The sequence below is a fragment of the Rhinolophus sinicus genome, chromosome 1 (assembly GCF_057876585.1).
Source record: "Rhinolophus sinicus isolate RSI-liver-muscle chromosome 1, RSI-T2T, whole genome shotgun sequence".
NCBI lineage: Eukaryota > Metazoa > Chordata > Mammalia > Chiroptera > Rhinolophidae > Rhinolophus > Rhinolophus sinicus.
This window is the reverse complement of record NC_142501.1, coordinates 171,784,818-171,800,210: the sequence shown is the minus strand read 5'-3', so window position 1 is coordinate 171,800,210 and position 15,393 is coordinate 171,784,818. Positions and strand designations below refer to the sequence as shown.

The window sequence follows — 15,393 nt, the reverse complement described above, 5'->3', positions numbered from 1 at the left end:
GGTACTAAATTTATGTACCTTGAGTTCAAAGAACATTTTATGAATTTGACCTCAAGGGCAAGGGAATTAAAAGCTAAAATAAATGAATGGGACTATAATAATTAAAAATCTTCTGCTCACCAAAGGAAACCATCAACAAAATAAAGAGGCAACCAATTGAATGGGAGAAAATATTTGCAAAGAGTGCCTTCAAGAAGGGGCTCGTATCCAAAACATATAAGGAGCTAACGCAACTCAACAATAAAAGACAAACAATCCAATTAAAAAATGGGCAGAGGACCTGAACAGGTATTTCTCCAAAGAGGATATACAGGTGGCCATAGACATATTAAAAGATGCTCAACATCACAAATCATCAGAGAAATATGAATACAAATCACAATGGGATATCACCTCACACCAGACTGAATGGCTATCATCAACAAGACAAATAATAACAAGTGTTGGAGAGGCTGTGGACAAAAAGGAACCCTCATACACTGTTGGTGGGAATGCAGATTGGTGCAGCCACTATGGAAGGCAGTGCGGACGTTCCTCACAATATTGAGAATAGAATTACCATATGACCCAGCAATCCCTTTCCTAGGTTTGTACCCCAAAAATATGAAAACATTTATCTGTAAAGATATATGTGCTCCGATGTTCATTGCAGCTTTATTTACAGTGGCCAAGACATGGAAACAACCAAAGTGTCCTTCGATAGATAATTGGATAAAGAAGATATGGTATATAAACACAATGGAATACTACTCTGCATAAGAACAGATGAAAAAATGTCATATGTGACAACATGCTAAGTGAAAAAGGTCAGATAGAAAAAGTCAAAAACCATACCACTTCACTGATATGAGGGATATAAAACTAAAAGCAACAAAGTTACAAGACAAACAAAGAAACAAAAACTCATAGACACAGACAACAGTTTAGTAGGTACCAGAGGGTAAGGGGGCCAAAGAGAGTAAAGGGTGTTAAATATACGGTGATGGAAGGAGAACTAACTCTGGGTGAACACACAATGTGATATATAGATGATGTATTACAGAACTATATACTTGAAACCTATGTAATTTCACTAACCATTTTCACTCCAATAAATTTTAATAATAATATAATAATAATACATGGTATTTTATTTACTAAGAAAAAAGGACCAAGACCTAAAAAGACTATGCTTAGACATGGTGTCTGTCTTAGCTCAGGCTGCCATACCACTGGGTCACTAACAAAGCAGAACTTAATTTTCTCATAGTCTGGAGGGTAGAAGTCCACGTTTAGGGTTCCAGCATGGTTGGGCCCTACTAAAGGCTCTATTCCTGGCTTGCAGTCAGCTGCCTTCTCTCTGTGAGCCCACATGGCCTTTCCTTGGTGCCTGGCCATGTAAAGAAGATATTTCTCTCTCTTTTTATCTTCTTACAAAGTCACCAATCTTATTGAATTAGGACTCCACCCTTATGACTTCATTTAACCCTAATTACCTCCTAAAAGCCCTATCTCTAATGCAGTCATGTTGGGGATTAGGGCTTCAACATACGAATTTTTGGGGAACACAGCTCAATCCATAGCAGAATCGTTCATCTTTCATGGTAAAGAGATAGTCAAAAACTTAGAGACTACATCATCAATACACCATCTGAAGGAAACACTTGGGAGAGATTTCTAACCAAACCATAAATGAATCAGAAGAGACCGTAAAATGGAGAAAGATGAAGAAAGACGGAAGCAGTAATGTGTGATAAATCTTACACTATACATAATTTAAATCTAAATAGAAAATACTATAATTAGGGGTTTGCAAATATTAATCACAAATAAGAATTTTTAAAGGAGAAGAAATATGTTTCAAAGGAAAACCAACTAAAAGAACCGAAGTCACTAAAAGTCCTCAACAAGCTCAGCAAAATTCATGTAAGTTGCTATGGGAGAGGAGATAAGTGAAAATAAAAACATTTTAGAGATCTCATGTGATGGGAAAGTGGTCTTAAAATTGGTATGATAATTTAAATAGTGTTTGGCTTATTCCATTTTTTGTGAACACATTTTATAAGACCAATACAAGACAAAATTTAGTTATCAACATAAAAAGTACTATTTCCATTGCCCATGCCATATAGATATGACTAGCTAGTGCCCTTCACATTACCTCATAGCAGAGCAGAGATTGTATTCTATTATAATGTAGTTGGGAGTAAATATCCCAATATCCCATGTGTGGACCCGTTCCTTCCGGTTTACCAAACCAAAAACTCCTGCTTGAAGAGTATGTTTTTTGTTTTCACCAATTGTTGCCCCATTACATGTACAATCCCAGGACACTGATATTCTAATATTTAATATCCCACTGGACATTATAATGTGCAAAGAATTATCTGTTAAAACAATCAGTAAATCTCACCAACCTAAGTGATACCTACAAATTTTAGGGATAATAATTACATACAAAGTTCAGGGATAATAATTTCAAACATCTTGAAAGTGTTCCCAAGGATACAACCCATTTGCTTTCTTTTTTAAAAAGAGAACAGGTAGAGGTAAATTTAAAGTGTTATTACAAAATACACTTGTGTTAGAAACGCAGTTAATAATGTGGACAGTTTCCCCAAACATTTTTACCAAAATATATCATTTAAATCAACATTATCATTTTGAGCTTCTTAGGATATTTATGCTTTGTAGAATCTACCAAACCACCATGAAAGAACAGTCAAACTAAGGTAATAATTCTGAAATCACAGAGAAATAATGACAATGTTATAAGTGTGCATTTAGTGCTTAATTTAAAAAAAAAAATAGAAGTTCGTTCACAATTTTACTTGCTAATAAATAGGCATGAGCATAAACAGTATGTGCCATGGACTAAACCACGTCCCTCCCAAGTTCATATGTTGACACCCTACCCTCTGTGTGATGGTATTTGGAGATGGGGTCTTTGGAAGATGGTTGAGTTTAGATGAGGTCCTGAGGGTAGGGCCCTCATTATGGGATTAGTGTCTTTATAAGAAGAGACATCAGAGAATTGAGCCCCTTTCCCCTCTCCAAGCACATGCACTCTGCAAAGGACGCTGGGCGTACAGCTAGAAACTTAGAAGCAGCCATTTGCCACCCAGGGAAAAAGAGCTTTCACCAGCACCCAATCATGCTGGCACCCTGATCTTGGACTTGTAGCCTCCGGGGCTGTGAGAAAATGTGTTGTTTAAAACACACAGCCTATGGTATTTTGTTACGACAGCCCTAACAGTCTAAAATGTCATGAAAATAGCTATGCATGTAATAGTCAAAAGAAAGGCCCATCCTTTGTTCAGAATTTTTGTTTTTTTCCTGATTATCAGGTAGACATTTATCCTGTAACATACAATTTCACTGGGGACTATAACTTAATCTAGTATCCCTAAAGCAATGATTCTCCCCAGGGACCTTTGGCAATGCCCAGCACAACTACCTGCAGCGTCTAAGCTGGATAATAAACTCAGAAAGTTTTATTTTTTTTTCTTCAATATTAGTTGTGATCAGATTTAAAACATCATTAAAAAATTAGGCTTTCTTTGTTGAACAAAATGAGAAATTATTTTAGACCCAATATTACATAGCTATAAATAGAGTAATTTAGTACCCTTCTTTCTGAAAAGAATAGTCCTTTGTTGGCTGAGTTAGTAAAATGAAGCACAAATGTATTTTTTTTTTTTTCACTTTAACTTGAATTACCCAAATTGGATACAAGTTGACCTTTGAACAACACACGTTTGAATGGTCCAGTTCCACTTATACAAGGATTTAAAATTTCCCTAAATCAACAATAATACTATACTCATGGGACCAATAATGAGCATCAACCCAGTCATAGAACAGGACAAATGAAGGTCAAGTCTCACTAAAAATGTTGTCAGTTGTCAAGAGTCAATAAAATATGCTCTAAATTTGTCTGCCATCCCACTAGCATGTTAAGAGTTCTCAGAAGCTTGATGGCCTATAAAATCTGTTTTTCATATTATATTTAATAATTAAATAATACATCATTGCTAATGTAGTCAAATCTGTAGACAGATCTGAAATCATCCGAAGTAGAAAACACATACTTAGAAAAGTAATGCCCACTACTACGTATGCCCACTACCAAATGTGTTCTCATGTCATAAAAGGAGGATTTATTACATTTTTTATGATTAAAAAAAAAAACACAACCCTGAAAACATGAACTATATGCATTTCAGGTTTTATATAATATTTACATTTAGGATTTACAAACCATAATACCTATATTAATAAAAGTCACATTAGGTTAATACACTTTTGGTAGCCTTATGAAAATAAAAAGTAAAATCTGTTTTTGTTTGTAGGATGAGTAAGTAATTTACTTCATATTACATGTTTGTATCCCTAGGTAAAGTAGCATGGAGTTCAATCATGCACTTTACAAAGTAAAATGTGGTCTTAGCCTTCACAATTTTTGGTAGATTCAACTGAAATGACTAACCTATTCAGTGGTCTGTTTCTAGAATTATCTAAAGTTCAATACATATTATAAAACATGCTCTCCATTTTTCAGATTGTCAACTCCTCATTACTATCAGATTATAAAATGGATAATTAATCAGATTGAATCACTAACAGTTTATTAATAATTAATATTAGTGTTAATAAATTATTGGAGGGTTTATAGCAAGTAACCTTGCAAAGAAAGTACACTTGTTATCACTTACCAGCTCTTCCTGAAGTTGGGAAATGAGTTCATCCCTCTCTTTCAGCTGCAGCTTCAGCATTGAGCATTCATCTTTCATTATATCCTATAAAAACATCAAAGAGACGACATAATAGGCTTAGCCCTTTCACTTTGCTCTTGATAAGGAAAGTCAGCTTCATACAGTGGGAGATAATTACATCTGACTAATGAAACTGAAATTTCCTCTACAGTGTGATATTTTCATAATATTCTAAATTGCAAAATAAACTAATGTATCCAAAAATATTATGTTATACATGATATACACACATATTTTTCTTGTATCACTTTTTTTCCTTTGGATATCCACTTGCCCATTTTATTAACTAAGATAGCAACCAGGGAGTCATCCTAAATTCTTTCCTTCGATAACTGTACATACATAGTCAGTGGGGAAAAAAAAAAACCACACAAAAACCTATACTCTAAAAGAAATATGTTAGGTACAATTTATTACCCTACTATTATTAAATATTAGTTCCCAATCCAATGGCCATGTTACAGTCTTTATCTTTAATGACTCGTCTATAATATTTATGCCTTTCACTAGAGATCTCTGGGCATTTAATCTTACTCTGAATGTACACTCAGCCACAGTCTCTATGTACACAATGCATTCACATCTATGGTCTCTATTGCTCTATGGTGGTAACTCAGATACAAATACTTAATTTAGACCTATCTATCTTCAAGCTTCAAGCCATGAATAAAACTACTTACTGGGCATATACTCAGCATTGCCCTGCAGACATTTCAACTCAACCTTTATTTCAACATCCTTTTCCCCTTCCCCAAAACTTCACTTCTATAATATTTATTTCTCCCAAAATCTTCCTGTTTTCTAAGATAACCAGGAAGGCATCCTATCTGTTCAGGTCTTATTCACTAGGAACCAAGCACTTCAATCTCTATTTCCTTGATATTTCTTGGACTCACTCCTCTCTATATCTCACTGACTTTTCTAGGTACTTATTGCTTCTTACCCGACTGCAATAAGTCTCTAAACTGGTTTTCTATCACTTTCCCTATCTGCCAGCAATATTTTCCTAAATGGGTATTAATTACATCACTTCTTAATTTAACAGCTAATCACTTCCTCTTTCAGGAAAAAAAAAAAAGTCAAAATTCTAGCATAGCATATAGTGCCTTTCCTTATCTGCTATTACTTATTTCTGAAACTTCAAAGTTTTTCATTTCCAACTTTCATACAACCTTTGCTCATTCCTACAAAACTGAAATGCAAAATGCTGTTTTATGTCCCCTGCTTCACACATGCATATCTCTAGATTACACTGCCTTTATCTCCTGCATTCCTCTAGCCCTCCGGATTCCTCATGCTCTAAGAGGATTTTAAGCATTACTCCTTATTCCTAGGGAGCTTTGCTTTGTTGGCTGAGGTACATATCCGTTGAGGATGAGAGCATGCTCCATAGCATTTAAATCATGCATCATTTGATACATTACTAATACTGTGTTTCCCAGAAAGACTGGGTCTTATATTAAGGTTTACTCCAAAAGACGCATTAGGGCTTACGTTCAGGGGATGTCACCCTGAAAAATCATTCTAGGGCTTATTTTCCGGTTAGGTCTTATTTTTGGGGAAACACAGTACTTCAAGTGTCATTTGCTTGTTCTGCATCCTCATTGGACTAAATTCCGCTCACTTGAGTGGATACACTACAGGCATACCTCACTCTATTGTGCTTCACTCTATTGCGCTTCACACATATTGCAGTGTTTTTGTTTTTGTTGTTGTTGTTGCTGTTGTTGTTTGAAATTGAAGGCAAGACACTCCACCAGCAAAAAGACTGTGGCTTACTTTATTTCAATACTGACTTTATTGCAGTGGTCTGCAACCAAACCCAGAATATCTTTGAGGTACACCTGTATTTCATTAGCGTATCCTCACCAGGCATTGTAACTGACACACATATGATATTCAAAACTCACGTTCCCCCCCTTAAAATTACCCAATAAACAGTATAAACATTAGGAGAAGTCTCACTTTTTCTGAATCTGTTAACCTTATCTAAACTGAAAAAGAAGAAAACAGCTGATGGAGTAGAGAAAACAGAACACTTGTTTATTCTGGTTCTCATTGTGTTAATAATTTCTGTCTCTTCTGCACTAAGCCAAACAGAACGCATGATTCAAATTCACTGATGTTTCCTTTCATTTGCTGATAACCAGCTTGAGTGTGAGATGCTAATTATCTGTTTTTTGTTTGTTTATTTATTTCATTGTGGTCCTATTTTTTTTTTCTAATCCGTGGGCTTTCGTGGATAGAGATTATACTCATCATATTTTATATTCACTTTCATAGATTCTAAATATTATATTTTACACTGATAATGCCACAAACACTTAGCTTGCTCCATAATGCAAAGAAAATATTAGCAGGCTTAAGAGGTAGGTAAGAGAATATTCATGTTTCTTAGAATCAGAGTCCTAGGAAAAAATCCTAGGTACTTCCATTAATTAACCCTGTGGCTCTGTGCTAGTTACTAAACTTCTTTGAGCCCCACGGGAATTTTTGTGGAGGTTGATAACACCAGACTGTAAATTACCTGATACAAATTATCTTATATGTCCAAAATCTCAGTTAAGAAAAATTAACTCCCTTCATAAAATAAAATGTAACAGATGGGTCCTCCAGGAAATAAATACTGAGATGGAGTTAAGGGTACAAAGGGTTTATTAGAGAGTCAATTCATGTGAAAAGAAAAGGAGAAGAACCAGCCTTGGGTGGAGGGACAGTTGGACCGTGATTCCTACCTGGTATATCCTCTGCCACCTGAACAAGAAGCTCCAGAGCCAGTACTGCCCGTAAGAGGAATCCCTTGTTCAGGGAAAGTGGGAATGTTCTTATACCACTCCCTGTTCAGTCATTGGTTGGGTGCTGCCGCAAGAACTACATTTCAGCTGTTGTTACTTTATTCATTCTCTCAAACCACCTAGAGAGCTTGACTTCAGCAAAGGCAGGTACTGAAGATGCTAATCGATGGAGGCTGTCAGCTTGCCACAGGACTTACAGCTGGGCAGTGAGTCCCTTATTGAAAGGAGATCTGAGCTTCAGCCTGAATCTACCACAATTGTTTCGTTGATTAATTATTAACACTATTTATGTATATATATTTATATTTTGTTGATTCATTAGTTTAAAATGGAACATTTATTTATATTGTGGCTAATAGCAATTATAAAGAAACTTGGTTTTCAAAAAATATACTCACTTTACACAATTTTCTGATTTTATTCCTGGGGAACTTTTTTAAGAAGTTCAGTCTCACAGCTTTAAATCAGGTAACTGCTTACATGTAATTTGCATTTATTTATGAAATAACATATATTAAGTATTTATCATATGTCATCAGGAGCCATTTTTAAAAGCCTTCTCTATAACTGACTTTGCAAATGAATCTTAATTATTTAGAGTTTCATCTGTAGTCATTATATTGTTGCAATCTTCACAGAGGTATCTAATAGACAAAATGAAAGCCCTTGAACAACACTTATTCTCAGATGAAGGCTGACAGCAATATTCCCTCAATATACTCACTATATTTGTAAAATGCTAGAATATATTTGACAGGATGGTATATTGAGTTAGAAATCATATTGATGGGGAGTTAACTTGATTTTAATATTCTCGGTTTTTAAAATAAGGTTATTCCATTAACCTGAAGGCTAATCTAACCAATTTAACCTTGTGCTTATTTAAATGCATATTACCACAGATAGGGAAATATATAATTCAGTAATTATGACATTCTCTGCTTCATTCAAGTATAATTAATTTTGAGGACTACAATTCTATTCAATTATTTCCTAATTCAATAATTATTCATAAATGTGGACTCATAATGTGGTAGAATAAAGATGGCTACAAATCCTTTGCTACTCTTCCTACTGAAAGATGGAGTCTAATCCCTTTCTTTCAACCTGGGCTGGTCTTATTGATTTGCTTGACCAGGTGGATATAGTGGAAGTAACTCTGCATGACTTTCAGGGCGACATCAGGAAAGGACTTTCAGCTTCCACAATGGTCTCTAAGAATGTTTCCTCTCAGGTTACTTCCCTGCAGAAAGAATTCAGTAGCCGTGCTTTTGTTGACAGCCTCATATAAGTTGCTAAATGACACCCAGCATCAATTGCCAGTCATGAGAGGCAGCCATCTTACACATCTAGCCCAGAGGGGTCTTTAGGTGACCACAGCCCAGCCAGTATTCCACCATAACTGCCTGAGTACAATCATTCCCAGTTACTGACTTACAAAATTGTGAACAAAATAGTTTTAAGCCACTAAGTTTTGGGATGGTTTGTTATAGTGATCACCAGAACATATAAACAAACTCCAAGTTCTTATAATTAGAATTTGGGTAAATTATGACTCATTATGATTGTATAAAAATGTATGCAGCTAATTTTTTAAATATAATACTTTGTGGTTTAATTTATGATTTTTTGTGATTTAAGTTATGTGAGTTATGTGATCGTATTTAGTATAAATTTCAAATAGCTCATTTCATGCATAAAAGAAATACTCATGTTCTCATTTTATAACCTACTAGAGAATCAGAAATACAGATATAAATATTCTGGCATAATTGTAGAATTCCAGAGAGGAAAAAAAGCACAGAGTTCAACATTATGCTGTGCAAGAATCATGGATAATGTAACTCAATTTAAGCAGTGGTTTTAGGCAGTCTGCAAGGTCAGAAAACTAAGTTGTGCAAAAGCAATGAACATCAGCTGAAGCTACAGATCACAGCTACAAAACATAAACCAGTATTAGATGGTAAGGGGGGGAGTAAAGGTCATGCTTTGTTCCTTTTTAGAGCACTGATGTATAACAATGGCGTACACAGTAGTATCTTCAAATATTCATTATATGTACATTGTAAAGTAGGAGTCTTTTAAGATAGCATGTATGTACTTGAATTAGGGGAAAAAAAGCTATTCAGCTTATGAGGTAAATAGACTTTTGAATGGTTGCTTATGTAGTGAATGCCTGCATACTGTGCCCAACTGCATAATTAACTTCCATTATGAAACAAAATTTTGGCTTAAAGGTTATATAAATTAAATTTAAGAGTACTGAGAAGTTTTAAATTGTAATTAAATGGTGTTAAATTATCCTAAAACTATCATCTAATGTAGAAAAAAACGCTATAGTTAACAGATTTTCATGTTGCCTCTTGCTGTCTCACAATCTAAGCAGAGAAGACATATATTTGAATCTTTGTTGTGTCACAATTTATCTGTGTGACCGATCAACGCCTAATAAGAAAAATAAAATGTACTGAAATTCTGAAATAATCCAAAATACTTCATATACATATTGTCAGTGAATAATCACAACATTTTTTTACCAGGAAAGTGTTATTCACCACATTTTTTGGTGTTTTAATAATGCTCCTATACTATACAAATAAAAATCAATCATTACTGAAATAAATCAAGTCTGTATTATCACAAAACCTTTTTACTTCAGCAGTAGTCTATACTGTTTCCCAGAATTTCCATTTTCCTCATAAAATGGGGACCACGTTTTTTGTTGCTTTTGTTTCTTGTTTTCCCCCCACAGTGAGACTTATTCAAGTACATGTAACGGAAACAACCACAATTAGGCTGTGGTAGGTAGAATGCATAAAATGGAACCCTACAGTTGCTCTATCTTCATCTCCAGAATCTGTGAATATGATATCATTCTTATGGTTATATTAAGTTCTATGGTGTAGTTGACCTTAAAATGGGGAGATCACCTGGGTGGGCCTAATTTAGTCATATGAACCCTCATGAGTCACATGAAACAGAAGTCAGAGCTATTCAAAGTACAAGAATTGCTTGACTCACTTATGCTGTTTTGAAGACTAAGAGGGTCATAGAGGAAGGGGGAGATGGAGAAGCCTCCAGCAAATAGCCAGCAAAAGGGGACTTTAAACCTATAATGTCAAGGGAGTGAATTCTTCCAGTAATGGGAATGGGCTTAGAAGAAACCCTGGGCTCCAGATGAGAATGCCGCTGGCTGACACCTTAATTTCAGTCTTGCGAAACTGATAGAAAATTTAGAAGTGTTTTTTTAAGTCACCAAGTCTGTATTAATTTGCCACATAGTGGTAGAAAACAATGCATATTAGAGTCAGAGAAAGCTTTCTTGAGAAAGAAATAGCTAACCAGAATCGCAATGGTCAGAAGGAATTTGTAAGTGACAAAACAAAGGCAAGTGTTTCCAAGCAGATGTGGAACCATAAGAATTCCTGGAGGCAGAGGAAACGACTGCAAGAGTTCTGGGAACAAGTTTTTTTAGCATAATGTTGGGGAGAGGTATTGGCAAGGACAGACAATTGGGAACCAAACCATAAAAGTCATTTGTGCCATAATAATAAATTGTTTTATTTAGAAGGCTAGGTAGGGTGTATCAATAAAGAAATTTAATCCAAGGAAGAGTATGGTTAGATTTAAGTTTTATGCAGTTTACTCTGGATATAGAATGGAGAATGGGATGCATGAAACCAAGACTAGAGGCACTTAGGGGATTGGTTTAATAATCCAGGTAAGAAATAATGAGGATTTAAACTAAGATGGGGCTGTGGAAGTGGGTTTGAAAGCCATTTAGAAGCCATTGGCTATGCAGGTACGGGCTCAGAAGAGCGAGATATGATTAGGAAATGTAGATTTGGGAATCAGCAGTATATTGATGTAGTCAAAAATAAATGGTTGTTAAGAAGTGAAGAAAATTAAAAATGAATAGTTTGAGAATGAAGACAGCATGGTTTCATAATAACCAAAGCAGGAACTAATTTTAATAAGGAGAGTGCAGTTGACCTTAGATGCAACACAGATAAAGTAAAATAAGGGCTTATTAATAAGTAAGTCAATATTACTTTAACATAGCAGTTTCAGCTTGTGTGTTACAAGCAGACTCGATTACAGTGGGCTCAAAAATAAACTGAAAATGAAGGAGAAATATGGAGTACCAACTATATAATTATCAAAATGCAAGCTCATTCTGAGAACTGGAGAATAGTAGCTTAACGGGATTGAGATGGGGTGTGTGTGTGTGTGTGTGTGTGTGTTTTATATGGAAAAGCTTGAACAAGTTTAAAGGCTGATGCAAATGATTCAGTAAAGAGGGAGAAGATAAAAATACAGGGGAAAGAAGGAATACCTGAGGGAGGGAAATCCTTCAAGTGTTAAGGGTTGAGATCCTGGACATAGGAGAAGACATTAGCTTTCAGTAGGCAGAGAAGTATTCATAAACAGAAGGAAATGAAATAATCTTTTGTCGATGGTGTTTCAGTAGTAAAGTATCCTCTTTCTAAAAAAAAAACAAACTGTATGTAACAGACTATTAAGGATTGACTGTCCCCTCAAAAGTCAAATGCTGAACTACAAACCCCCAGCACCTCAGAATGTGACCTTATTTGGAAATAAAGTTATTGCAGATGTAATTGGTTAAGATAAGAAAATACGAGAATAGGATAAACCCCTAATGCAATATTACTGGTCTTTATAAAGAGGAAAAATTTGGATACACAGAAACACATATGAGGAGAATGTCATGTGAAGACTGGGGTTATGCTGTTATAAACCAAGGAATGACAGAAGTTAGGAAAGAGACCTGGAATGGATTCTTCCCTAGTGCCGTCAAAGGGTGCCGGGTCCTACAGACACCTTGATCTCAGTCTTCCAGCCTCCAGAACTCTGAGACAATACCATCATTTAAGCTACTCGGTTTGTGGCACTTGGTTACAGCAGGCCTGGGAAACTAACACATAGACATACTTTCAACCGCTATGCCTTCTTACAGATTACAGATAAATAATTGAGTTGATATACTCATATGATTTTTCAATAATAAATGAGCAAAGTAATCATTTAAATGAACCCCAGAGCTTCCTGTCATGGACTTTTGCACAGATTCTAGGGCAGCCACCAGCTGTTAGGAAGCATCACCACATTCTAGCAACTTGAGGCTGATGAAAATGTCTAGACAAGTCAATCACACCACAGTCACGTTCACTTTGACTGCTAATCAGTAAGTGATGAAATTCATGGAGATACGCAATTGTTCAACTTCCTTTTCACATATAATCAAAATGTGGTAAGGCCTGGGAGAACATGTAAGTAGTGCCCTGATACCCATACCCTAACCTTATCCCATTCGAGCCCTGCTAGTTAAAAGAAATGTCCTTGAAGACTGGAAATCCGTAGCCATACCATAGATATCCGACATTATTACGTCTAAATGTTGAAAGCAACCTAAGTATACAACAATTAAAGCATTATTATTAAATGATGGTAAATCTATTCAATGAAATATTATGAAATTTTAAAAAAATGATGGTTACAAAATCTATGTGGCTACATGAAAAATACACTTTTTCGTAAATAAAATTCTACACGAAACATACACTTATCACTAAACTGAAAATATACTAAATTACGACAATTATTTTGTTAGGGTTCTGGGTTTATTTACGATTTTAATTCTTTTAATTTCTAAAATTTCAGTAATATGTTTACAATATTAAAGGTGCTATATCCTAGGAAAAAAAATATATGGAAAACAAAATATTTACCCAAAGATATTGAGCAATCGTGTAACCTACTGAATCCATGGCACACAGGGTACAGTCTCAGAGTAATATTGTGTTCAAAAAAACAACAATAGCATTCCAGGACCAAAAAATAATTTCACAACAAGCAGGGATCTTCATTTATTGATCCTGAACAACGTAACTAGAGCACATAGTACACAATAATAACTTTTACTGTTACTCTCCTCTCTGTGAATTTCCCCTGTGCACTTCAGCTGCTCTCACAAGGGTCCTACAGCCCTTGCTTAGGATGTCCTTCCTTCTACATGCTCAGCGACCTGTCTTGATTTTGCATCATAAAAGTCCTTAAAAATGTTATCTGATAAAGAACAAGCCCCTGTCAGAGGGTAAGAAGGAAAAGAACTTAAGTAATCACCACCAAAATCTCTTTTCGTAAGTAGGGAAAAAGTAACTTTTGGAAACAATTTTAAATAAATACCCCACCACCCTTAAACACCACAAAATTAGGACAGCCTGAGTATTTACTAGACACCAAAAACGTGGAGTAAAGAGGCTAAATTGCAAGCACCTGCAGGCAAAGAATGGCATCTTTGAATCTTTTTGATACTAAGTACTCTTTACAGATGGGGAAGCCATAGGCATTTTGTTGATTAAGTGTAAGGAAGTATACAAGTACTGCTAGTTCAAAAAAGATGTTACTAAAAATCCACTAAAATGTTGGGATTCTTAAAAAACAGGCAATTTATGAAATTGTGCAACTTTAATTGGAATTGCAGTGAGATTTATATAGAAAGCAGTACCTGGTACCTTATTCCTGTCAATAAATGTCAAGTTATTTTGCTTGAGCACAGAAATTGTAATTCATGAGGTCTTTATTCTGGACTTCTCATACTGAGAGATTTGCACTTTAATAGTATTATACGATCTTGAAAGTAATAGACCTTGCTGTTCACTTTTACTATGAATTTAAATATGATTTCTGTTCTTCTATTGCTAACTTTAAATTTGCCCAGCTGCTCAAGGTCTAACATCATAAGAAGAGAGCCAGTCAAGTCATAGAATTATAATGTAATAAAGAGTAAAGAAAAAAAACAACAACTATATATTGATGGAAGTCAATACCGAAGTACATGGGTAGCAAACTAGATAGGTAGCTTTCAACAGGGCGTGAATGAGATGTAGCTAAATCATCTGGGAAGCATTTCAAAGATTCACAGTTTCCTAATCCCTGTTTCACCCCTTCTATTTTAAGACCCAACTGGAGATATGACTTGGAACCCACCTTTTTTTCATTCTTCTAACTTCACTCTTTGGAGCACACTGTTATTGAAAATCAGTTGAAAAGTTAATGATTACCAGAACATATAAAATGGACATATGCATTTATGATATGTCCATTGCTTATTGTTTTGCTTATTATAATCACAATGTGTCATAAATTGTCTTCACGTGACAAACACTTGCTATTATTCAGGATGATGGTGAAAAAGACAGGTTCTCTCCATTAATTGTTCAGAGTTGGTAGTATATAAAATCACGTGCAGTATGGGAAAGGTGAAATACTTGTTCACTCTTAGAACAATGGTCTAAGAGGGAAGCCCTTTAAATTAGAGGAACTTGGAATTTGGATATTCTCTAATTAGTTCTCTTAATCTTTAACCTGGAGTAAGTTTCTACCTTTCCTCAAACAAATATAACAAACAACAACAGACATTTTGTGATTCCTGACTTCTATTCCTGATTCGATCCTCCTTTTATTAATGAGATTCTTGGAAGAACTACACTTACAGAATCCACACCCTTATTTGCAAGTTAACCACCATGCATAAATAACTAATAATTGCTCAATCTTTCTGCCTCTGAAAGATGGTTTCCACTTAATTAAAATTGCTCTCATCAGTGTAAAGTAGAAACATTTTTTTCAGTCCTCTGCCTGATCTATGCTTTAGATTTAGCAATACAAATATCCCTTCTTAAAGTACCTGTTCCTCCTGAATTTCTGTACTAGCATTTTCTCCTGTTTATATAGTTTGAAACTTTTCAGACTCTTTAACTAGTACTTTTTCTCTCACTTTGTTCTTTAAATGTTAATATTTTCAAGGTTTCTGTTTGAAG

The 15,393-nt window shown here is 35.1% G+C and overlaps 1 protein-coding gene across 4 annotated transcripts in view; it reads right to left on the bottom strand.

Moving 5' to 3' along the window:
• The window catches only part of CCSER1 (coiled-coil serine rich protein 1), a 1,120,696-nt gene that overhangs the window by 590,728 nt on the left and 514,575 nt on the right, over positions 1-15,393 (bottom strand). For all 4 annotated transcript variants that reach the window (XM_074323491.2, XM_074323500.2, XM_074323504.2 and 1 more), the window contains exon 8: positions 4,695-4,778. In XM_074323491.2, coding sequence (XP_074179592.2) covers positions 4,695-4,778 — 84 coding nt within the window. The remainder of the gene's footprint in view (positions 1-4,694; positions 4,779-15,393) is intronic.